This window comes from Bombus pascuorum, chromosome 5, assembly GCF_905332965.1.
Source record: "Bombus pascuorum chromosome 5, iyBomPasc1.1, whole genome shotgun sequence".
NCBI lineage: Eukaryota > Metazoa > Arthropoda > Insecta > Hymenoptera > Apidae > Bombus > Bombus pascuorum.
In genome coordinates this window covers 9118115-9142724 of record NC_083492.1, presented here as the reverse complement: position 1 = coordinate 9142724, position 24610 = coordinate 9118115, and the positions used below count along the sequence as shown (strand labels likewise).

At 35.8% G+C, this 24610-nt stretch overlaps 3 protein-coding genes across 10 annotated transcripts in view; 2 read left to right on the top strand and 1 right to left on the bottom strand.

The window, feature by feature from the left end:
* Positions 1–5944, top strand: part of LOC132907249 (UNC93-like protein) — a 55068-nt gene extending 49124 nt beyond the window's left edge. For all 3 annotated transcript variants that reach the window (XM_060960157.1, XM_060960160.1, XM_060960158.1), the window contains exon 6: positions 2240–5944. In XM_060960157.1, coding sequence (XP_060816140.1) covers positions 2240–2559 — 320 coding nt within the window. In that variant the 3' untranslated portion in view covers positions 2560–5944. The remainder of the gene's footprint in view (positions 1–2239) is intronic.
* An 851-nt stretch (positions 5945–6795) lies between these two features.
* On the bottom strand, positions 6796–10946 carry LOC132907257 (heparan sulfate glucosamine 3-O-sulfotransferase 6). Of its 2 annotated transcripts, none has more exons than XM_060960184.1 (4): positions 10538–10946; positions 8991–9605; positions 8143–8633; positions 6796–7784 (listed from the first exon to the last, which is right to left on the bottom strand). In XM_060960184.1, exons 2-4 carry the CDS (start codon positions 9485–9487, stop codon positions 7660–7662), a joined length of 1113 nt encoding a protein of 370 aa, XP_060816167.1. In that variant the 5' UTR covers positions 9488–9605; positions 10538–10946; the 3' UTR covers positions 6796–7659. The 2 variants fall into 2 exon arrangements, with proteins under 2 accessions (XP_060816167.1, XP_060816168.1); XM_060960185.1 differs by having other exon boundaries at positions 10774–10946.
* Positions 10947–12227: 1281 nt separating this feature from the next.
* LOC132907243 (axin) overlaps positions 12228–24610 on the top strand; it is a 30585-nt gene continuing 18202 nt past the window's right edge. For 4 of the 5 annotated variants that reach the window (XM_060960149.1, XM_060960148.1, XM_060960147.1 and 1 more), the window contains exon 1: positions 12229–12682. The gene's annotated coding sequence lies outside the window, so the exon portion shown is untranslated. Of the gene's footprint in view, positions 12683–24610 lie in introns of all 5 variants that reach the window. The other variant, XM_060960145.1, reaches the window with a different exon arrangement.

Genomic DNA, 24610 nt, shown 5'->3' with positions numbered 1-24610 from the left:
CATCGATGACCCTCGTTCGTCGCTACATTTTTCTGCACCATCGTCTACGATAAGATAAATTTCGCGGATTAATAGATCTTCAACGATGCGAATGATACAATGTGGTTGATGTTATTGGGTTGGCAACTAAGTGATTGCGGATTTTGCCGATACCACCCAATGACAAAATCCGCGATCACTTAGTTGCCAACATAATATTACAGTAGTTTGTGGGTTAAAAATGAGCAAATATAATATAATGTAATATTTCGCAATGGTTAAACGTTACGGTATAGCATATCTCGGTGTGTATTGGTGGCTGCCAGGGTAAAATGCAGGAAATTCACGTGGTAGTCGTGCGAATTTTGCTTTTAACTACTAGAATATACATTATTATCTATTAGCTGTTCGATTATCACGAATCTCTTACATACGCTGATTTTTATTAAAATAATTTCATTTATGACTATTTGAATAACTATGAGAAGAGATGGGAACACTGATAACGATAGATTGTTTTTAACGAACCAGTCTGAATATTTATGTCGGTTTCATGGTACGTTACAAGTGAAATTAGATTCTCTTATCACGAAATTCAATCGGAATATGTAATAGATAATAGCAAATAGATAACAGGTAATAGATAATAGTAAATGTAAAAGAGGAAAGATATCTAATGTAAGGTATGAAAATTACCTTGACATGGATTTACAAAGGATTATTAAACTACTACAGTTCCTTATTTTATCTGTTATTAGTATGAATCAGAAACTATTTGACATACAGTTAGCTAACCACACAATTCACAAACAGATACAATGTGTTTAAATATTTTTGTATGCAATGATCTTAAAATATACGACGTATGAGTCATATGTAAAATAAGCATTGAAAACAACGGAAAGCTAGTTACAAGCACAATGACAAGTATATACAAAGACCGATTTTTCATACGAAAATGGACAACTAGTAGCAGTTTTCATTCGACGTGGTTAACCGGAACTTCTCGAGGTATAATCTTTCCTTCCTTTTCAAGAATTCTTTGTTAATTCGTGTCTGAAGAATGCCATTATCAACTGTCCTAACTGGTTAGCCTCGTCTTGGAAAAAGGAAAATTTTATTGTATGTTTGTCGAATGGCTAATTGTACATGGATGCATACTTACGTGAGACTTTGAGTTGAATATTCAATTCACATCGATGGTTTATTAGATTCATTTATTTTGTAATCCAGGCATTTTCTATTGACAGGATGAAATATTTGTCAAACGTCTACTAAAGAGGAATTAAATTATGTCTAAAGAAACAGATACATGCTGTTGGTAAAAAAAAGAAAAAAAGATTGGAATTATTCCAAGGAAAAACTTAATAATGTTGATTACTTAAAGGACTTCTTTTTCTCTTCTTTTTTGTATGTCAATTATTCGCAAACTAGTTATAGGAAGAAATATTCAGTACAATTAGGTCAATCTTTCTTAGAAGATACTCGATTTTATACGGTTGTATAATTTTCTCGACATCGTTGTTATTTTAATCGTAATGTTTCGAAGAAGAAGTTCGGCACGAAGTTCAAACGAAAAATCACCGATACTTTTATTAACGAATACGATTTTTTTATATTCTTCTCGAATTTAGGAAACTTTCTAACAAAAGGGAAACACGATTAGCTCGGAAATTAGAAGGAGATAGGAAACGATGAGAACTGTGTACGAAAGAATTACGCGATATTCCACTGAAAGGGAAAATAAATAAATCCAAAAGAGATATACATATATAGGTACCGATGGTGGATAGAAAATTGGAACAGCTGGAGGAATGGTTAAGGAAGATAGAAAGACTGAGGAAAGAGAAGTTAGCAGGTACGCAGAAGCAATCGGGCTGGCTAAAACGAAGTTTCAGAATAGAAAGAGCTTCTAACGTAGACTCTTAGCATGTGGGTTTAAGCAACTGGGTTAAGGATAGTATAAGCATAAAGTATGGAAGGATAAATGAGAAGATCGAAGAAGGGAGCGTGTAATTAGAAAAATCGTAAACGAGTTGTATTTCTTGGCCGCGAGTTCGAAATAAATTATTATCATTATTATTACATAGCAATGACTCGAGACAACAACAATTCGAAAAAGTATAAATTGCTAATCGAAATAACTCAAAAAAGTCAATTTAACTTTCTCGGTAATTGCGAAAAAGTTTAATTCGATTCTTAAATCCCACCACTAACGAACCTTCAAAAATTGACCTAATCGTTTCTTCTCAATTTGCAGGTCTATACGGAACACTATTCAGGCGTAACAAGGAAGCCGCGTTCTCCAATTATAGACTATGGGAGAGTGCCGGTTTCGTGATAGCATACGCATACAGCACCCATTTATGCGCCCGTATGAAGCTTTACGTGATGTTAACAGTGCTTCTTATCGGGACAATTGGATACATCATAGTGGAACTATTACACAGGCGTAAACAAAAAAGGCTGAAGGCGATCGCGGAGGATCCAAAAGCGGCCCAAGCAGAGGCGAACCAAGTGGAAGAAACGGACGACGAAAAAGACGATATAGACGACGATATCATTATCACTCACCTCTGAAGCAATATCACGATGCGAACTCGCGCACCGACGAGGAATCTCATCAGTGTCTCAAGCTCTTCTCTTTTACTCTTCCTTAATGCTTTTTCCTGTAATAACGAACGCAGCTACTTTTTATCAGTCAGCGAAGATGCACGATGATACATCCGTCATAAATAAGCGAGCTATCGAAAACTGACTGGAAAAGTGGTATCACGATTGTTGCTCGTTTATAGGAAGCGTAAGGGATAGTAGGCGTCGTTTTTGTTTTATTTGTTTTGTTTAAAAGAACATAGGACGGGAATCGATACGATGAACGATACGAATATATAAAGAGGAAAAATGTTCATCGATTACTCGTGTTACTGATATTATACGAATTTGCGATGAAATTGTAAATCCATCTCGGAGATGAATTATCAGTAAGAAATATCGCTGGATTACGATAAGACGGAGAGAATGTTTTACTCTTATTAGAGCGCTCGAAAATTTCTCTTTTTTTTTTTTTTTGTAAATTGTTCGCGCGTTGATTGTTGATTTTATAAATTTCACTTTAGACGAGCTACGTTCGTTTTTCGCTACGTAACGTAGCACGTGTTGACGTAACGCACGCCGAAGTTTCTTTTCTTTTCTTGCATCGAGGAACGAAAGAAAAGGAGAAAGGGAAACGCAAATCGCGCACGCGACAAAGCTCGCGACTCTGTACTTGAAACGCGTTTCTGCTGGGAAACGAGCAGCCACGAGACACGGCGTGAAAGAATAAAAGAAAGAAACCGACTCATACAAAATTAATGAGGGATAAGGAAAATGCACGAAGGGTGTATACCTAGACGACGATCAGTCCCGCTTCGTGCACGTGTTGTTACACGTATCGCTTGCAACGGTTCAACACACAGCGATTCCATTGTCGACCGTTAAAACGAATTGCTTGCCTTGACGGTGCTAGAAGCGCGTTCCGATGCCATATTCGTCTTTATGCGTTTACATAGTCTATTCGAGATCATCACTTAAGCGTAAGTTTAATTATTCAAAAAATAGAAAAGAGAAAAAGAAAAAGAAGAAAATGATAATAGGAACTAAATTAAAAGTATCATTGAAGTATCAGCCACAAATAAACTATTATATAAATCAGCGAATTTGATTTTTTCAAATAGTACAAAGGGGAAAAGATTAAGAAAAATAATAAAATACGTTCAAAGAACGTATACGATAAGTAACAAAATTACTTATACAATGAAAATTATACAATGAGAAATATATACAACTGAAAGTAATTTAAAATATTAGAAATATATTATTTATTAAATTCTGAGACAAGAAAATCATAAAAGTATCTCCAAGTATACTGTGTTACAAACTATCTTATTATTATTAGACAATAAAGAACCTCTTAATATACTTTTCATTTAGAAGTACATATATGAGGTAATATTAACAAATTCTTTATACTGTCTTATCATTCTACAAATTTTTGTTATATTTTCGCTTGTAAAAATAATTTCGTCGCTCATTGTACTCTTTATAGATGAACAAGCAAAAGAGACCATTCGTTAAACGAATTCGGGATGAGTTGACTATTCGTAGATCGTACATATTCGTAAGATGTAAGACACCTCCTCATTGCCACTATGTGGAAGCGCTTCGTAGCAACTTGCCATTAAGTTTTATCGGAATTTGTGTCCCAGTTTTGTGATAAAAAGATCGGATCTTCTCATGCCGAACGATTCGATCGTGAATCCGCTTATCTTGTATATAGATTATGGATAGCAATTGTATATGCGGTGAAATGGATATTCCATTTGAATGCGTTGTTCTGGCTCAGTGAAGCCACGATTTTTCAAACTGTAAACTGGCCGACTTCGTGCCTTTATTGTCTTTTTTTATTCATGACTACAGATGCACTTAGATCAAACATCCACTGGATCGAGCCTGTAATTTATATTTGAACTATTCTGTGACTAAAATATTTGCTAAACTATGACGACAAGGGATAATTTATTTTATTAATTTAAATCATGGGGACGAGATTCTCTATTCTGAGACACATTTGCAAACGATAAAGGAATTTCAATCGGATGATATTTTCGTTTTGTTCGTTTGATTGATGCAGGCTAAGTCTGTCGTGGAAAACAGGCCGGGATTGTGCATCTGCATTCGATCGATGGAACCGAAACCGTCGAAGAGAATCAACTCACGAAGAAACATTTCCAAGGAACATTTCACGTTCACCATCGCCAAGAGGATGACGAGGAGGAAGAGCGTAGATTGTAAAATTCTGTCCGATGCATTTCTCTCGTGCGTGCACCACGAAATGCTTCCAATTGTCAGTAATAATCGAAATCATGATAAGAATCGTGAAAACGATATAGTGATCGAGCATGATCTTAATTATGTATGTTAGAGAGAATAACGAAAAATTATGACGTATTAGTAGTAGAACGTATTAGTAAGGAACATTGTAGTCGTTAATTTAACGTTAAGTATTCAGAAAAATTTATTTTATAGATCATCTCTGTTTCTTTTCCTTTTCTTCTCTTTCGATGTTCCAAAGAAAGAGAAAAAAAGGAAAAACATGAAAGTAGACAAAGGCGAATATTATTATACGTATGTATTCTTCTTTTCGCGAAAATTCATGATCGATTGTTTTCGTAACGAAGGACCAAGGCAAGATGATTATATTGTTATCCATATAGAATAGTCCCAAAATGGAAAAAGGAAAAAAAGAAATATAAAAGGATAGTTCGTTCTATCCCGGATGTAATGTTGAATCAGTATTTTGTTAATCGAATCGAATTGTATTATGCGTTAGTTATTACGATCGTTCGATGATCACGTATGATGAACATACTGACCTACTGTGTATTGTAATAGAATCCCTCTCCACAGTATGTATTCCGTCCACCAATCGATAAGATTGCTCAAGAATCTTTAACATAAGATTAGAGTACCAATAAAACCTATGTCGCACTTACATCTTTTTATATATACTTACGTAATATGCATATATATTTTGCCATTTCGATGGGACCAAAAATGTACTTAATAATTTCCAAGAAAGTAAATAGTTTCCGTTTAACTTGTACTTCTGACTAAGGGAAGAAGCATATTATGGATAAACGTTGGTCGAGGAAAATTTGACGAATCGTTTGACTGAAATCGTATGGCTGAAATTTCTATCGTTAACTTTCACTTTTCTCGATAGTTCAATAGATAGTAGGGAAACAGACTAGAAAGACGTATTTCTTAATGTCGTAACATTTGTACAAAAGGAGGATGAATCTTTTGCGGAAAGTATTAAAACAATACTCTATACAGTTGTATAAAGGAAACGTGCACGTGCATCGTGTTGTTTTCCTCCCTTTCGATAAGTCGAAAGCAATATTTCATTACAAAATTTGTAACAGACTGTTGCACTTGTTGTTATTTCGGTACCTGTAACATCTCTTCCTGTAACTGAATAGTTGATAATTCATTTACTGATGGGGTTTCCCCAATTTTTATTTATACAGGATTACCGAGGAGGAATTTTTTATTTTTCCTGAACGATTGCTGTAGAGTTTCGAAGAGGGAAAAAGATTGAATAAAATGTAAGTATACATATAGATTATACATTGTTTTTTTAGTTGGTAAATTACTGTTTATTTACAACTTTGTTTTTTTTTTTTTTAGATTAATTAGGCCACTTGAGCAAGTAAACTTAATATATAATGAACTATTTAACAATACAATCGTTGCGAATTATTTTCGTAACTCTGAGCTACGAGTTAAAGTTTTCATTTAATGATATACTGTAAATTTATACTAACAAATTTTTGTAATTAATAACTATTCAGGAATATTTTTATCAATATAGAAGACAATTTCTAAACGAACTCTGATAATTTATGCGACTACTCTTCCCTCTCTAACTATTTAATTAAAGTTCACATAACTTTATAATTGAATTTGTAAAAACTGTTTTATAATATATGATATCTGTGTGTGTATGTGTGTGCACATTTGCAAAATATAAATACGTTATTTTTTATTGCAGTTTGTGCAAGCTCTTGCCACTTGCACCTATCGAAATTAATTATATATTTTGATATGATTGCACAAACTTTTTTTAATAACCCTCGTGATTACAAATGTCTAATTGACGTTATCAATATTTCTATGCTTCTTTTTCCTCTAACCGAAATGCGTTCGTTAAAACTGTACTCGTATATTAAACGCGAGACGTAATTTTTTATTACTTTAAATTGTACTCAGTTTCCGTTTCCGCATCTACGACAACTTCTACACTGTTATAGCGTTTCTTATAATTTAAAGACATTGTGATACAATTCAACTAAATTATTCAGAAAATATTCATCGCTTTCTTGCTTAAACATAAGGATACATATACTAGGTAAATATCATTAGAATTACGTAGATTACGTAGATTCCGTGCTTGATACATTGGAAGATCAAAAATTCAACAAAATGTGCAAACAATTCTTAATTCTAAACAGAACTCTATACAATCAATAACAGTAACTACGTATTTTAATATATATTCGAACATTTTCCATTCTGCACAGCTACTTTAATGGAAGATGGAATTAACAAATCAACATTTTAATATGTAATAAACATTTCTAAAGATTCTATTGTAATAAATAATAGATCTAATAAATAAAATAGTAACGCGTATGGCCGTTTATCGTTTAAAATTCGAATATACCATTCTTTTTTTTCTTTTGTAATGTCCTGTAAAAAATATAGTGGAATATATGTATGCGAAAAATGATACATACGATTGATAACATTCTGCTGCCACTATAAATCTATACGCGTGTCTAAAAGTTAATATCACGAACAAGAACAGGAATTCTCTTTCTGTGTATTGTCAACACATTGAAACCATGGATATGCCCTTCTTCTTTTTCCACGTTTATGCAGTACATAAAAAAATATTCTGGTTTAGAGTAAAAAAGAATGTAAACTAACCGAAGAGTATTATCTGGTTCTTTTACTAATTATTTACTAACTAGTGCAAACTAATGGTGTCCGCATGCGCGCGTGTCGTATCTCAGTAAAAATTGACTATGTTCTTTTACTTGACTAGCTTCGATATGTATTCGCTTATCGCATTTATTCTCACAACCAGCCGAAATCCATTCCGGTCAATTGGTAGAAACGTTGATTAAATGGACGATAAAAATCTCTCAATCGTTGTATGGCTACAGGATCTATGTAAGGATGACTACGACCCTTGTTCTTACCTTGAAATTACATATCATCGTTACAAACAGAATTACGAGTATACTTTTATGAAATACATATAATTAGATTCCTCCTTAATGCGGGAAATATGTTTCATATTATGGAATCTCAAATTATACAGATCTTAGAGCACAAAAAGTTCAGTATCATAAGAAAACTTGTTTATACATACGACTGTAAGAAACCAACCCCACATTTATTATTGTATTTCATAATTTACGTGTACATGTTCTAGAAGACTGGCGATAATTTTGCCAACATATTTGACAAATTATACGTTATACATAAGTCTATAATACTTTTTAAGAGGCAATAGTATTTTGAGGGATTAACAGGAATTATTTTTAATCAACTCACCAAGGCAATGGGGTGTAGGACGTTCCTCAGATTTGAGCAGACAGGGGAACCCCTTCGTGGCATTGAAATAAAAATGTTTCTCGCAGATAACTCTTTTTAGGCCTAAAAAGTCCTGAACCCTGGTAATCTCAGCGACTGGATCCACGATCAATCTTTCTCCAGAGACGAATAAAAATTGTGACAATGGGAAGTACTGAAGCCATCTCTCTAAATGTCGCGCGTACACTCCGATCTTCAATGGGACCCACGTTGTGTCCACGATTTTCGATCCATTAAGAAACGCTAGATCCTCGAACTTTGGCATGTTGGCTCGTTTACTCTTCACTTGGGTATAATCGGATATCGCTCGAGTAACTGGATCCCTTACTACGAGAATCAATTTCATCGCAAGATTCATGCGTTGAACTCTTCTCGGTACTTCGCTCGTCACGAAATACGACGGGGTTTTCTCCATCGTGATTTGAGTGGACAATGTCGGAGGCATCCTATGCCTAGAATATACCGTAAGAAAAATATTTTATTAAGTCACGTTATTAGTAATTTTTGCAAGATAAAAATAACTTCTTAGGAATGTGCATAGGAATATTGGCGAAATAAAAATACTTAAGTACAGTGACGTGCAAAAGTTTTCAGCCAGACAGGTTTTTCTTTTCGCTTTATAAAGAATTTTAAGTGATATCATCGTTATTTCCTTTTACTCTTCATACTGATACAACAAATATTATTTGAAATTTTTTTAGACATTATCTTTCTAATATTAAGTTAAAAATTTATTTGGTCGTCAATTTTAGAACGTCACTGTGTATACTAAGATGAATACAAACCACGAAACAGTGTAATAAACCTACCTATACCAATGAAACCCCTTGATGTAATGATGATCAAAAAAGTGAACTTCGGATCCAGCTGCGCGAATAGCAGGATGCAATCTCAAAAATTCTAACAGAGCTCTAGTCCCGCCTTTTTTAACTCCAATTATCAAAGCTGTGGGTAATTGTTTACTCGGCATTAAACCTTGCTGTCTCAAGATCTGATACTTTCGCAAGGATCCTGCGTTCCCTTTAACGCTGTTGTTGCCTGTCCAAAGCGACACCATTTGAAGCTTCGATACTTTCGTGTGTTTCGATTCGACATCGCTTATCAGAGAGGATTTCTTGATCGTTAGACGATCCAGATTCGGGTCGTGCGCGAGTGGAACGAAATTTCTCGGTTTTTGGAAGGTTGCTTTACCAGGCAGGTTGTCGAGTAGTAAGGAATTGTCGATTAAAAAGATCCAGATGAGAATTACCAGAAAACAAGCTGGAACCAGGATTTTTTTCGACCAAGGCCCTTTTCTAAGTTCCATCCTGAACTTAAGAATCGTCGTATTTCACTGGCATCCTGGATTCCATTCTATTATCAAGCTTTCAGTCTTCTACCTCCATGCTGATATGTTAGGATAGATATTTTTCTGTCTATCATACCTATAAAAGATATTAATGTGAAATTTATCATAGACGTATTTAAAGATAACATGCATTTAATTTAATTCTAATATTAATTCTTCCTTAACAGATAAATTCAAATAAACAATTAAATTTTCTGTATCTATTACATCTATAAGAAATATTTATTTGTCAAAGGTACACGTAAAGCTGATATAATTCTTTAATATTTAATTCATACATTCATACGCACAGACATCAATTGCTTTCTTGTTATTAAAAACTTATATAAAATATTTACAAAAATAATATATAGACTATAGTATAACAATTTAAATAGATATTAAAAATAGGAATCCCTTAATGTATGGTCTTTAAAACGTTAACGTGTCTCAGTTTACCCAATCATGCTTGATGTACTGTCTGCATATCGCATGAGAGGGTTGCATATGTGCAAGGTGCTCGATCAGCCTACTGTAAAGTATTACAATATTTTATAAAACATATAAATAAAAAGATACTCAATATTACAAATAATATTTTATTTATAATAGGTGTATGTATATATATATAGATGTATTCTCTTGATCCAAAACTAAATTATACACATCGAAATCTTCCAATAAATTTACAATTTAATATATTACAAAAAGTATTTCGTTTTCGTTCATATTCATTACGGCAGTGATATACAACAGATTCTGTCTGCCAATAATTGCAATTACTTCTATTATTATCATTACACGTAATGAAAATTTTTACAATATATATTTTATATCATGCAGTCAAATATATTTGCTATAATTAAAAAGAAATTGCATGCAAGAGAAAACCCTCATATTAACATGAATTTCATTCTTTCGTAAGATAAAAATGGAAACTAGAAATTCACCTACGTTGAATATCAAGCAGGCAACCTACCTAAACAACATAAATTATTAAAAAGTGATTGCGTATTTGTTGCAACATACCTCCATGCCGCAGAGTATCCAAGCGCACGTTAATTTTATACGGTATCCATAATTCTATCGTGATATTCGATTCTTTCCGGTAAATAGATGCGAGGATATGTGATTTCGTTTTAAAGGAAGTGCACACATTTAACGCATTATCAGTCGGCGTGTTCGTAACAATCGATAACGCGGAACAAGTAGAAGGGAGAAACGGTAGTATAACACAAAACGTATCGATGAGATTTCATAGCTACCGAATCGGATAACGAGAAGTTGAATTAAACTTCATCCTCGTCGAGCTCTTCTCGTTTTCTTCGGATGTAAAAATGCTGCAACGTTTGTTAATCGCATGGCGCGCTAAAAACCTTTCCCTCTCGTCTTGCTCGCCAACATAGTTGTGAACTGTACGACACTAGCTCCACTCTTCTTAACGTGGAACAACTGGGAAGCTCGTTAGAAAGCAATATAGATCTTATGATATCGAGTAACCGAGCCCAGCTGAAAAATCGAAATATGTAATATCGTTTTATCAATAAAAGATTAAGGTGCTAGAATAAAAAATATTCTTTTATCGATAACTCGTGAAATGTAATTGTATAACAGGCATTACTGATGTTATAATACTTTAAGCAATTTAAATTAAAAAAAATTTAAATATGTATTATATTTTGTTTGGTGATACAGATGAAATCAACCATGAAGTATATATATATATATATATCTGTTAAAAATAAATATTGTATAATAGCAAACATTTAATGTTACAATTTATAATATTCATTAGTGCAATTTACCGTAATTTATGTTTAATTATTGGAGTAGCAAATGTTTGATATAAAATAATTAATATGCGAAAAAAGAAATATATCAGATTTCAAACATGACAGAAGATGTATATTTTTTGTAAATAATTGTGTTTATTATGTTAAATATATATAACATTTCGTTAAACAAGTATAATTTAATATGAATGTTACAAATTTACTTTTGAGTTTATATATATATAGTTGCTTACTTAAGGAATTAAATTTATATCACATAACGTATCCACAAAAATGTTCAGCATATAAAAAAGAATATTATACAGACATTTAATATTCAAGAAAAATATTGGAATAATATGTGCGTGTATTAAATAATAATGATATCTAATTATCAGGGAATGACTTTGTTTACACGCATAATTAGTAAAAGAAATTATCCAAAGTTATTAGTTGATTACAATGTTTAAATACTTTATAACAGAACAAGTATATTCAAGACAATATTAAATTGTATCTTTTTTAATTAATCGATCATTAAAAATATATACTCCAAAATTGCTACGAAATTTTTGGAGCAAGGAGGCGCTAAATCAATTAGGTACGTGACTGTTGCTGATGCATTGACTACGTACAGACGTGCATTTGTGTGCGTGTTTCTCGGTAGTAACATTAATTAGCAATACCGTGAAACAGTGAAATAAATTGACGATCGAGTTGTTCAACCCTTAAAACACATCGATAACAAAACGAATGATTTATACCGATCTAAAACTCTACCGAAAATAACATGTTCTCGCAGAGTTAGGTGAAAAGAAAGTTCTTGGAGATGAATGAATGACGGCGCGTCAACTAGATACAGGACTGCTCGCGGCAAGGGCATAGGCCATGCGGCCCGTTGATTGGCCGGTCTTTGAAGGGGCAAGTTTAGTCAGAGGCCGCAAGAGTGCGCGTCCCGCGCACTCGTGTTAGATCTCGATGGCGACCGAGATGTGCCTGAGAGACGAGCCGCGAAATGCCTAGCTGTGTAGTGTTTGATTCATCGTGAATTCATTGTGATCCCCGTTTACTCGATACGATCGGGAAACACTTTGCATGCCTCCACCGTGTCAACACGCCATTATTGTTACGGTCGTTCGGCGCGGTGTGTATATATTTCGCCGTGAGTGTGGTGCGTGTGTGCGTCGTGTCGAAGTGTCGAGAGTTCACGCCGAATCATCGTCGTCGCTAGGAGAGAGCGAGAAAGTAAGGACGAAGAAAGAGAGGTACGATGTGTCTGCGTTTCAGCCCGTACCATTTTTTCGTCGATAGTTGACATTTTCGAGGATGAAACAGAGGTCTCGCCGGAGAGACGCATCGTCATCACGGCACTAGCAAATACAAGCACCGTCGGATATACCGAGTAAGTCCACTGGCCCCGTCTTTTCTTTTCCGAGAGCACCGCGATTCCTTTCTTAAAATCCCTCTCCCTGTCTTTGTCTCTCTTATTCGTTACACCGCTCGCTTTCTCTGCTCTTCTCTTCCCAGCTTTTCTTCCTCTCTATCCTCTTATTATTTCGTCTTCTTTCCTGCTCCTTTTCTTCCTTCCAATCTTTACCACGTTAAACTTCTACTCTTTCTTCTCCAGCCTTTTTTCCTGTATACTATAAGTGTGACCCGTTCCTGTGGCAGGACAGATAGGCGCGTGTATCAACTCGGCTGTGTTTTGTATATACCCCGAGAAGATCAAAACTCGCGATGTTTGGCTGTCGCCGTCGCAAACGTCGACAGTCACAGAACGTCGGGAAACGAGAGAGAAAGAGAAAAAAAAGAAGAGCGAAGTAAGAAATAACACGAACGGAGATTTCCTCGTGCGTAACACCCGAGAATCACCCGCTCCAAAATACACCGCGGTGTTTACGTCCCCGGATCCCTTGGTTTTATTCCCTCCGATCGCTTTGTCGATCCCTTTTCCGCTCCTGGATTTTTATTTCCTTCCTGTTCTCCTTCTTTCGTTTACCTCTCCTTACCGTCCTCTCGTCTCTGCTGTGCCCCCCTGTTTCTGTCTCTTTTTCCCTCCTCCGCCTTTTTCTTTCACAGGGATCAACTGTATCCCTCTCTTTTCCTTCTATAGCCTTCTCCTTTCCTCTTTCCTATTCCCTCCCTTTCCCGCTCTCTTTCACTCTGCTTCTAGCCACGAGAGCTTTGCGCGTCTCGGGGCGCGTGTATTCACGAATCGAGCTCTCTTTCTTGACGGTACCCACCACCGAACGCAGCCGTGCGTTTTCTTCTCGAGTCGTTCCACCAGCTTTTCTGCCAGTCGCAGTTTCGTTCCTCGCTCCGTGCCCTACCTTTTTTCCCTCGAGCCTCCGCGATCGTTCCGGTTCCACGTCCGTTTCGTTCTCCCTCTCTCTTCCTCTCGTTTTATATTTCTTTCTCTCATTTACTCTGCTCCTTTTTCATCCTGTAAAACCTCGCCGCGCGCGAGTCCTCTCGTCTCCCGCGGGCTCTCTCTCGCGGTACATGATTCTGCTACACGCGCGATCTCCCCCCCACCCCCATCCCTTCCACCTCTGCTTTCTTTATCAAAACAATACATATGCTTACGGGTGTGCGAGAGCGCGGGCTCCTCCTGATAATCGTGAATATCAATCAGAGATTTTATAAATAATTCAGTAAAAACCGATAAAATCCGCTGAAGTCGACGTGAGTCCTTCCCCCTCCCTCTACAGATCTACCTCCCACTCCTTCGATTCCTCCCCCCGCCCATTATCCTGGACTTCTTTCCGTAATTGACGACAGTTCACGATAAATGCGGCGAATAATTAAGACACCATTACTTCCTGGTTCTGTTACTGTATCGTTGGGAAATTGTTTGGGAAGATACTTGATCCGATGGAGAAGGGAAGGTTGATTTTAATTTTTGTTTCTTTCGGTTTATTTTCCAGATTGCAATTATTAGTTGCAATTGATTCCGAAGTTAATTAGGCTGCCTCGTTATTTATTTAGATAGTTGGAGATTTGGCGAATTATCGTAGGATATTTTAGTAATTTAAGAATATTCGGTTTGGAGTGTTCCTGGTGATTAAAGTTATTGAAGTACTATATGATACAATAATATAGCAATGGTTAAATTTAACTTAAGTTACTGTCGTTAATTTTAATTATTGGAGCATATAATACCGCAATAACTCTAATCAAGAGGAATACTCCAAAACAGATATTTCTCTACAAGTGCTATGATAAAAATGATATATAATATCTTGACAATATCGGTCATCAATTTGATGTTATTTTTTATCTAAAACTCTATCGTTAAGAAGATTGACAAATTCGGTAATAAAATAAATGATTATCAGCATGTAGGTACAAATAATGATTATGGGAAACATGATGAGAATCACTGTTGCTGAAAACAGTGGCAAGTTTCATTGGCTAGTGTTAATGGAATATGTGGCGGAGGTTTGATGGGAAATACGTGATTTAGCTCGCTCTTAATTAATGTATTATATCGTATAATGGCTGAAGCAAGAATGTATAATACTCTTCAACCAATCTATACATTTTTTTCCAAGCGTGCAGTAATTATCTTAATCGCGTTTATTTGTTATACGATACGGAAATGCAACCAGATTAAAATATTATTCCACAGAAAATTCGTTGAGCTTTGAGGTTAATGGCTACGTAACGATCGAGCGTAGGTGCTTAACTCTTGATCATCTGATTTAATTACTTCGTTCCAAATTGAATAAGTTTACAAAACATTAGGCTAACCGATAATTAAAGGGTAATCCGAGTAGTTCCTACAGATTAAGCACAATTATCCGTTAGACTTACCAAACAAATACGAATAATTCAATTATAATATATCGGAACATATAGTACTCCAATAAGCTCAGTCATGAGAAATACTCCAAAACGAATATTCCTTCGCAAGTACAATGATAGAAATAATTCGCAAGTCTTGTAATTATCAGATATACTATCGTTAATTTGCCAGACTCGACATCATAACAGACATTTATAAACATTGGTATAATTTCACTCTCAAACGAGATGTAACTTCAAAACGTTGAATGCCACACCAGTTTTACAAAGTTTAGCCTTGGCGCCACCATAAATTTTTTATTATGCGATACATACAATGTTGAAATATACCTACAAGAGATATGTTACCGTGTATAATCATCGTTAATGAATTTATCTCACTGAGGTCACCGGTGACCTCCATGGCACTATAATGCAATTTCGCTCGATTCACTTATTTTTTGCGATTATCAATTATCTCATATTATTTCTTCGCGTTGCTATTTATCATCTTAATATTTTAATATTTAGCAGTTTAATTATTTAGTTGATCTATGTTGTTACGTCTTGGGATCTACCATAATCCATCCCTCTGTCATACTTATTCGGACCCACAGTAATCCTAAAGGATCCTTAGAAGATTTAGCATTTGTTACTTTACCGTCAAAGTCCCTAATTGACAGCAAACATCTTTCAAGTCGGAACGTTCCTTAGAGTTATTGTTCACTAAGGTAAAAGCGGGGTTTTCTATGTTAGTACATGATAGATCTATATTTCATGTATAAATAAAACTATTCTTATATGTTTTATACCGCATTAATTTCGTCACACCGTTGTAGTAACGATGGTAATAATACAAAATTTATAAGTAATGACAATTGTTCAAATTATGTATTTCTACTAATCTTGGTGCGCCGGTCACCGATAACCTCCATGGTATTCAACGTGTTAAGTATCTCAATAAAATCCTTCAATTTATTTGAGCCTTGTAATTATACTGTACACACTGCTCGTGAAAGTTTAAGAACACGAGCATTTTTTACATTTCTTTATTGTACTTGACAATTGCTATATATTGATCATGATAACGTTGATCTGAATGAGCACTGTTTAGACCTTACACACTTATATAAATCTTGATAGTTCTTATCAATGAATGTTACCAATGGTGTAATACAATACGATAAAACATAATAATAACCTAGACTGTAATTAGGATAAATAAATTCTTTGAATATCATCATAGTGAATCGCCATAGACTTTCATTTCCTACGCTACATGTGTGGTATCTCCATAGCAGAATCTTTTCCTACCTTATCTTCATCTTAGAGGAAATAAATGTTTATAATTTCGACGCATATGCCGACGTCCAAAACGTATAGTTCTAATTATACTACGGAAGAATTAGTCTTCATCCTCCACCGATTACTTACATATTCATCTGTTATTTCAAAGTAGCCTCTAGCCTTCTCAAAGACTTCTCCAAGCCCGAGGACTCACACACAAGAACGAGGAAACGAACAATTAAAACGTAGCTTGAAGAAATGGAAGAATAATACATCCGTTTCTTAGATACCAGTTTGAAATCGATGTGGAAGTTCGATCGTGCGTCGCAATGCGTCTCGTTTGAGATGGTAATGGATGTTAATAACCACCGGTGCAGGAACTCGCACGTGGTGAATGTGCCTAGGGTACACATTTGGGGGTGGGTGTCTGGTTGCGTGCACAACCTTGGCAGAGCGAATGGACGTCAGTGGTAGTTGATAGAAGTGGAGGTGGTGACGAGATGACGGCGAGGTTTCAAGTAGAAAGGGAATAGAGAGTTCAGAAGCGGTCGCCTTTGATGTAGACACGCTCCACAACTCCTTCACGCCAATAAACCTTTACGACGAACGTTTCTGTAAGCTTTCTTAATATTGTCATCTTTCCCTTGCCTCTTTCACTCGGTCTTCCTCCTGTGTTCCCATTGTTACTCACAAGGGAACTACGGTTTACTTCTACGATTCTGATATTTTCTTTTTTTTTTTTTTTTTTTTTTTTTTTTTCTTTTTTTTTCCACTTCCCTTTTTGAAGCTTCACTGGATAGACATAGACACCTGGCAATTTACTCTCTTTTGGTATTCAGGAATGGAATCGTTTCACATTACAGCTGCTCTCTTGTTTTTAATCGATAACTTGGGAAATTTTTAAACTTGCAGTTTAGACGATTTTTGGCAAATTTAAATCGTTTAAATTAAACCTCGGTTAACACGTTGAATGTCATGCCAGTTTTACAAGGTTTAGCCATGGTGCCACGATGAATGTTTTATTATGCGATACATATAATGTTGAAATATTACCTACAAGAGATATATTACGTGTATAATCATCGTTAATGAATTTATCTCACCGAGGTCACCGGTGACCCCCATGTCGCTGTAGTACAATTTCGCTAAATAATTGTTCTATGTTGTTACGTCCCAGGATCTACCATAAACCATAATCCATTCCTCGATCATACTTATTCGGACTTGGGATCCTTGAGACAATAATCCTAAAGCACCCTTACAAGATTTAATTTTGTTACATTTGTTACTTTACTGATAAGGCCCTTAATTACCATCAAATATCTTTCAAGTCGAAACGTTCCTTACGATAATTGCTCACTAAGGTAAAAGCTGGTGAAGAGCGCACATAATATGTCTATATTTCATATATAAATCAAACTATTTTTGTATGTTTCATACTGCATTAATTTCGCCACACCATTGTAGTAACGATGATAATAATAAAAAATGTATAACAATTGACAATTGTTTAAATTATTTATTTATACTAATCTTGGTGTGCCGGTCACCGGTGACCCCCATGGCTTTCAACGTGTTAATTTATCTCATTTTTTTAGCAAGTTTGAGATAATGGTAGTAGGGTAATTAGAGCTAAGGTACTTTTAAGGTAATAATTTATAGAAATAAATGTTTGAACGTTTACCAAGAAACTACAGTTCTTGTCTACATCGTTTCACTTTTTCAAAGAGACGTTTTCGTTGGGAAGACGTAGGTACCTGACAACAATTTATGCTTTTAGTTTTTGAGAATGGAACTGTTCTTTGTCGCGGTTGCTCCTTTGTTCTCATTGATATTTTGAAAGTAACGAGAACTCTTGGAATTTAACGAATTTTGTTAACAGTGCGAAATTTACGCGATTGTTTCGATGACTTCTAAGAATAATATATTTTAAAACAGTTTTTCGCAAACGAAACTCAGTCCACTCTTTTACAGTCTTAACTTTTATTTGAAGTCTGTTGGTGAAACAATTTTCTCCTTTAGTTTTTAAGAATAAAACTGTTCTATGTGGCAGTGTTTCCTTGCGTTTATTAACGCCTTAGAAATACAAAGAGTTGTGTGAAAGTAGTTCAGTCTAGGACTTAGTAAATTTTTATTTCATTCGTTTGCAATTGTGTGTTTGCTCAGTTAAAGTACCAGTAGTACATGTTAAAGTATCAGTAGTACAAGAATAACGTTTCACTGTTACGTCGTATCTCATTTCCAACGGTATCTTTCTATTAGAATAGCGAATTGCATTCAACTACTTGTAATTCATGGTGCATATGGATCTTTAAATTCTAATGTGACGTCTGCTATGACTCCGATACCTTTGTATGCGCTTATAATCGTGCCAGGTATAGTCTTTTGCACAGTGCTACTTTACGTTCACTAACACCATCGCTATACTCGTCTTTCCTCTTCCATTCTTTACATCTATCAATCGCCTTCGTTAACATTTTGTGTTAGTCTCGCTAACAATTACTCGAAAATTCTCCTGACTCCTTCCTTTTTATTCCGATTAATAACAAACATTGCAGTAACATAACATTTCACTCGCAATATATTTTTACATGATACTTTTTTATTTTTATTTTTCAACTTGAAAATTCTCCTGACTCCTTCCTTTTTATTCCGATTAATAACAAACATTGCATTAACATAACATTTCACTCGCAATATATTTTCACATGATACATTTTTATTTTTATTTTTCAACTGTTACGTATCGTGTATAATTTCACTGTTGTGTCACTCCCGACGTTTAAGGAGTTAACACCAGCTCTAACCACAAGTACCTTACCCTACGGTAGAGTATTTTTGTAAATAGAATCAACCAGCCTTCAAGGTTTCTACAAAATTATTTTGCACGAAGGTCTCTCAATCTGCTTGCGAGTAGGAAGTTAAGTCCCCAACTAATACCTGCAATATAACAAGTGGGTTATAAACTTTTCTACCTCGTACATTATATCAGTGAGTCACAGTGTACATGTTAGATAGGTTGATATATGAGTCACTCCAGCAGGAAGAGCTGTCACCGAACAGGAAGAACAATCGTATCGGCTGTAGTTTAATACGATTACAATCTCCCGGGAAACAGAAGGAATAAATGTTAATGATCGTGTACTACACAGGCCATGAGACTTGGTAGGTCTGAACGAAAAAAAGATCGTGTCTCCCTGACCTTTCGTTTATTGCATCTAACAAGCTTCTTTGAACAACGACCCTTCCCTCTTCTGCAATTATCGGCAATAAAGTGAAAGCTTTTACCAGTCACTTTCAGCGCACGCAAAGGAGAGTAGTATACAAAAATAAGAGTTAAGAATAACAGAAGATGGAGGAGCCAGGGCGACGAGGAGGATGTTACCGGAGGCAAAAGCTTTGTAATGTCAAAGAACATCGATTTAAAGTTCCTTGGAAAGGGGGGACGGCTTTGATATCAAAATGAGAGAACGTAAAGTTTCCCCTGTGCTTTAACCACCGGCGAGCACGTGGTATCAAACGGCACGATCACGAACTGGTCTCCGCCCACTCTTTTCCAATCTTCGGTTCACGCTAGGGGATTCCCACAACTGTGTATGCGCCACGACAACAGAGGGTGGCTCATGCGTTGCTCCCTTTTATACAGTGTAGTTCACTTAACCCTATGACCTGAAATAACTCTTTAAATCTTGCGATTCGTAATCCTCGCAGAGGTGTCTGCCACTGCTTCATCTCGAGGAACCATTCATCCGAGTAATCCTATTCTTTCATCGTATCGCTTTTCTACCACGTGGGGTTTCTCCCTCGATGGCTCGTATTAAAGTAATCCAGTAGGAAAATTTGTTCAACAAAGAGATTGTTCAACGTTGATCATTTTTAGAGCAATTTCCTTTTATGATGTTAAAAACGTAGATCTTTACACATTTATGTGAAATTTACGAATGTGATCTGCGAATGTATATCAAATGTTCAAAGTATGTGATACTTGTTATAATATTTAATAGGTGAAACAAATCTTTGGCTATCTTTTTCTTGTGCTCGATGAATTTGCATACGTATTCGCAATCTAATAATATTACTTTCCATGGAACGTTTCCGAATGAATTGTGGCAAGGTAATGGAAGAGAATCTATACAGAGGAAGACTTTAATCATTGTCGTTTCTTAGCAATTTTAACTCTTTCAAGAGATTCTCGTATAACGTTAGTTTTCTTCCAAAACATTTCTAGATATTCTATAATGGCAAATTGATAATACAATCGTTAATACTAATTAAAGTTACTAACTAACTTTACTTTGAATGTTCAAATGAACGATCATATATGAATACTTTGAATACTTTCACGGTAATTTTAATTCTTTCGAGATGTTCTTCCATAACATAGTTTTCCTATTTCTTGGAATATGCGCTTCTGGATGATTTATGAGTATCGTAAGAGAATTCATCGAAGTTCTTCATTTTGGAGTAGTATTAATTATCTCATAACGTTGTTTTTCTATACGATATTTCTGAATAATTTCTAAAAGTATAATTATCTAATGACGCTCGTATAAGCGAGCATTTAAATATTACGCAGTCATTTTAATTCGTAATTATATACTACGTCCCAAGCTTCTTAAGAATTCAGTTTACTGCTAATTAATACTTTCAAGGGAAATACATATTATTAAACATTGTTGACAAATGAAAATGAACCGGAACCAAGAAATAAAGTTAATATCGTATAACTAATATAACTTAATTGCCAATTACTAACACTCATAAAATTCATACAAGTTTATCTAATGATACCCAAGAGTCAACGTACACGCATTTATATTAAACGCGCGCCGTCTTTTGAAAACTTCCAACTTCGTTATTTACTTTACTTTTTACATATTAAAACGTACCGAGAACCGTCTTCCCGGTATCCGCGGTATTTCATTAACACATTGACTGCCACGTGAATTTCATATATTTTGCCGCTGCAGCCGCAATAGAAATATACTACACAGTAACGTTTAATTTTTACGAAATATTATATTTACGCGCCTTTTTCTAACAGTATAATCTACTATCTTTCACATTGTTGAACATTCTCGTAGAAACTTATCTCGCTGTAAACGTTCTAAAAGATTTAATAACGTGGCTCACCGATGACCACTGTACCAATCAACGTGTTAAACGTATTAAGTATTATATATAAATGGCGTGTTTTCTGTTCGTTAATTTCGAGTAGAACGGGTAGTACGATAAGCGTGTTGAAATCGCGTTCCTCATGTGCCTGGTATCAAAGTTAAACAGTCTAAAAGGCGAAATAAACGCGAAACGTGTTACGATAAGGGGGGAGGGAGGCGGGGGGAAAAAAGGAAAGCGGTTCAGCAGGGGTGGAAGCGAGGGGATGGTAGAGAAAGAGGAGAGAAGGAAAGATAAGTGAAAGAAGATAAAGGGGCGCCGAAATGGTACCGCGTTTGATCCATCATCTCCTCCGTCTGTGTGTGCAATAATTGTCTCTATTGTCTGTAGCACTGTTCTCACTGTTTGTGGCCCCTTCCATCTCTGCTACTTCTGCTCTCATTCTTTCACCATCGCCGTTTTATCATTCAGTTTCTCGGTGTCGTCGGTTCGTTTATTTCAATTTGTGTGTCAATCTCTCGTGCGACCAAGAGGTTACTGTATACCTGGCCTGAATGTATCATCGGTGATACATCGGTGCATACGATGTGCCATCACGGCTCAAGTACTCTAAAACAGAATATATCTACATGCAATTGTACATCTCGTGCACAAGCATAGGCGAGATATATCGCGGCGAGTGAATGAGACAGGGCTTTTTATGTAAGAAGCGAACGTCTGATTCAGTTATTCGAGATTTTCGTTAGTCTATCGGTTGCGCGAGTATTGGATAACGTGCAGACTGGCTGACAGCGAAAAAAAGAAAAAGGGAAACAATGAAAACGCGTGATCGCTCCCGTTCTTTATTTTTCTGTCACATACAATTAGAGCGCATTTCTTTGATGCAAGGCAAGCTGGAAATCCGAGATTCTTATTGCGCTGTTAGCTTCGGACTGTTTGACGAATACGTTTTTTTTAATAGGCTTCCGAATCGTTGTAAAGAAATCGTAATGATCATCGTAAAGAAACGTTACTTTCTTCGTTCGACTACTTGCAACACTACATCAATGGAACATGTTAGTTGGTGTTTTATGCGCAAGTCAAGTGTGTCAGCCTGCATCGTCTGTACCGTCAAATGTGAAATAGTTTATAAGTTTATACGTAAATGATGTGTAAATATGAGACATCTATAAGTATCATAAGTAACATGCGTGCCATAAAAATACACCTAATTATTATATTCAATGCTGTACATTCATTTATTCCAATTGTATTACGATTAAATGTACTCAAATGTTGCAGCTTCTAAAATTCTCTACGACATGGTAACAATAAAACGAAATGTTCCGTTCCTCTTAGAAACTGCCTCTTTATAGTCAAGTATCAAATTACATACAATATAAGCGAAAAATAAGTCGACAATAAATTGCTTTGAAGCGGTAACGTCCATTTCTTCTCTGGCACGATCGAACGGCTCAAATATTCAAGTATCGATTTTATTCCAGGAAATTGAATTACACGTAAAATGATTGATAGCACGGGGGAAGGAAAAGGGACGGGGCACCGTGGAGTGTAGTTACGCGTATACGGGCTGGCTGAGGGCGCGAAGAGGGAAGGAGAGTATGTATGTATTGTCGCGAATGAGACAGAGGGGAAGAGAAGAAAGCGAAAAAGATAAACAGAGTCCTTTAAGTCCGTGCATGCGACGGGCAAAGAGCGCAGACAATGAGGGTCAAAGGCGCCACTTCTCTTGCCACGTTTTTAGCTGGGCGATCTTCATTCTTTGAGGACTTTGTTCCACTGCTGTGGACCCACGGGAAATTCTTTTCCCCGTCCGAAGAGGCCGATCAAACAGTCATGAGCATTACTAACTTCGAGAAGGAAGCTTCCCTGACTGGCTCGTATCGTTGTTTTATCCTCTTACCGCGATATACCGATGAGCAAACACTTTGCATAACTGTTCATATTGGTCGAATGAATAGTTCGAGCTCTTCCCTTCGACCACCCCGTTTTGCGAAATAAAATGATTTTTTGCGCATATGAATTCGATTAACCTTCTGACTTTTTGTGTATCGTACATAATTATTGGTACTGATGCCACATCATGATGGTCAGAAGGGACGTGACGCGTGGTATCGTACGAGGCAATGTGTTCGATGTTCGAAACACGTCGCGTTCAACTATTGAATGCCTGATAATAAATTTGGAGTTCAATTGGATCGTTAGAAGAAGGATAATAGATTTATCGAAGAGCTTTGAATGCTTTGATGCTCTATTTGAAAACTCTGAATAGCATAGTAGATTACATCTGGTAGAGAAAGGTAGATTCAGTGAAATTAGGTTTAGGCTTCTGTTAGGTACCAAAAAGACGAGTAAAGAAGAATAACTGTTTTATGCTGTTTTAATTTGTTTCAAATTAAAATGTATAAGATACTGAAACAAAATATTCTCTTCTATTATTACTGAAATAAAAGAAGCAGTCGTTATACTGATATTTAAATATTTTCTTCTTTACCCGCTTGTTACGTATGAAATTTTATTATTTCTGATAAAATGTTTTCACTAATAAAATAACTCTATACATATGCGAGATCACTAAAAGTGAACATTCCCTGTTTTCCTTCTTACTACTTTGGGATATATAAGAGTTTCATGTTTTTTTTAATGTGCTATTAAGCAGTTAGTCGCAACGGAACCCGTCACTGATCTTTTAGGTTAATCCGATACGAAGCGTTTAAACTACGAAACACCCAATCCACAGGCAAAAGCGTAGCAAAGCTTCTAAAAGAAATAATTCTCATGAAACGACGACGATCGTTGTTCAAAGAACCTTACACCTAAGATCCGCACCGGTCGTGAAAAAATACCGTTTAATAATTAAACAGGAAAGGAAAAGTCGCCTTTCTATCCAAAGTCGGAAATACAGTCATTGAGTAATGGCAGGGCGCTTATAAACACATCCCGAACGAAGGCGCATGCGCGTGCGCGCGCTAAATTGTAATATCAATTTTAAAGATATTCGCCCAGATTTTTCTAAGAATTGTACATATACACATATACGCATGATGTGTATAGATGTATATACCCGTGTATATTCGACAAGAAAAGGCAATACAAGAAACTATGACCGCGAGGCTGTTGAATGACGACTCGCGCGCTGCTC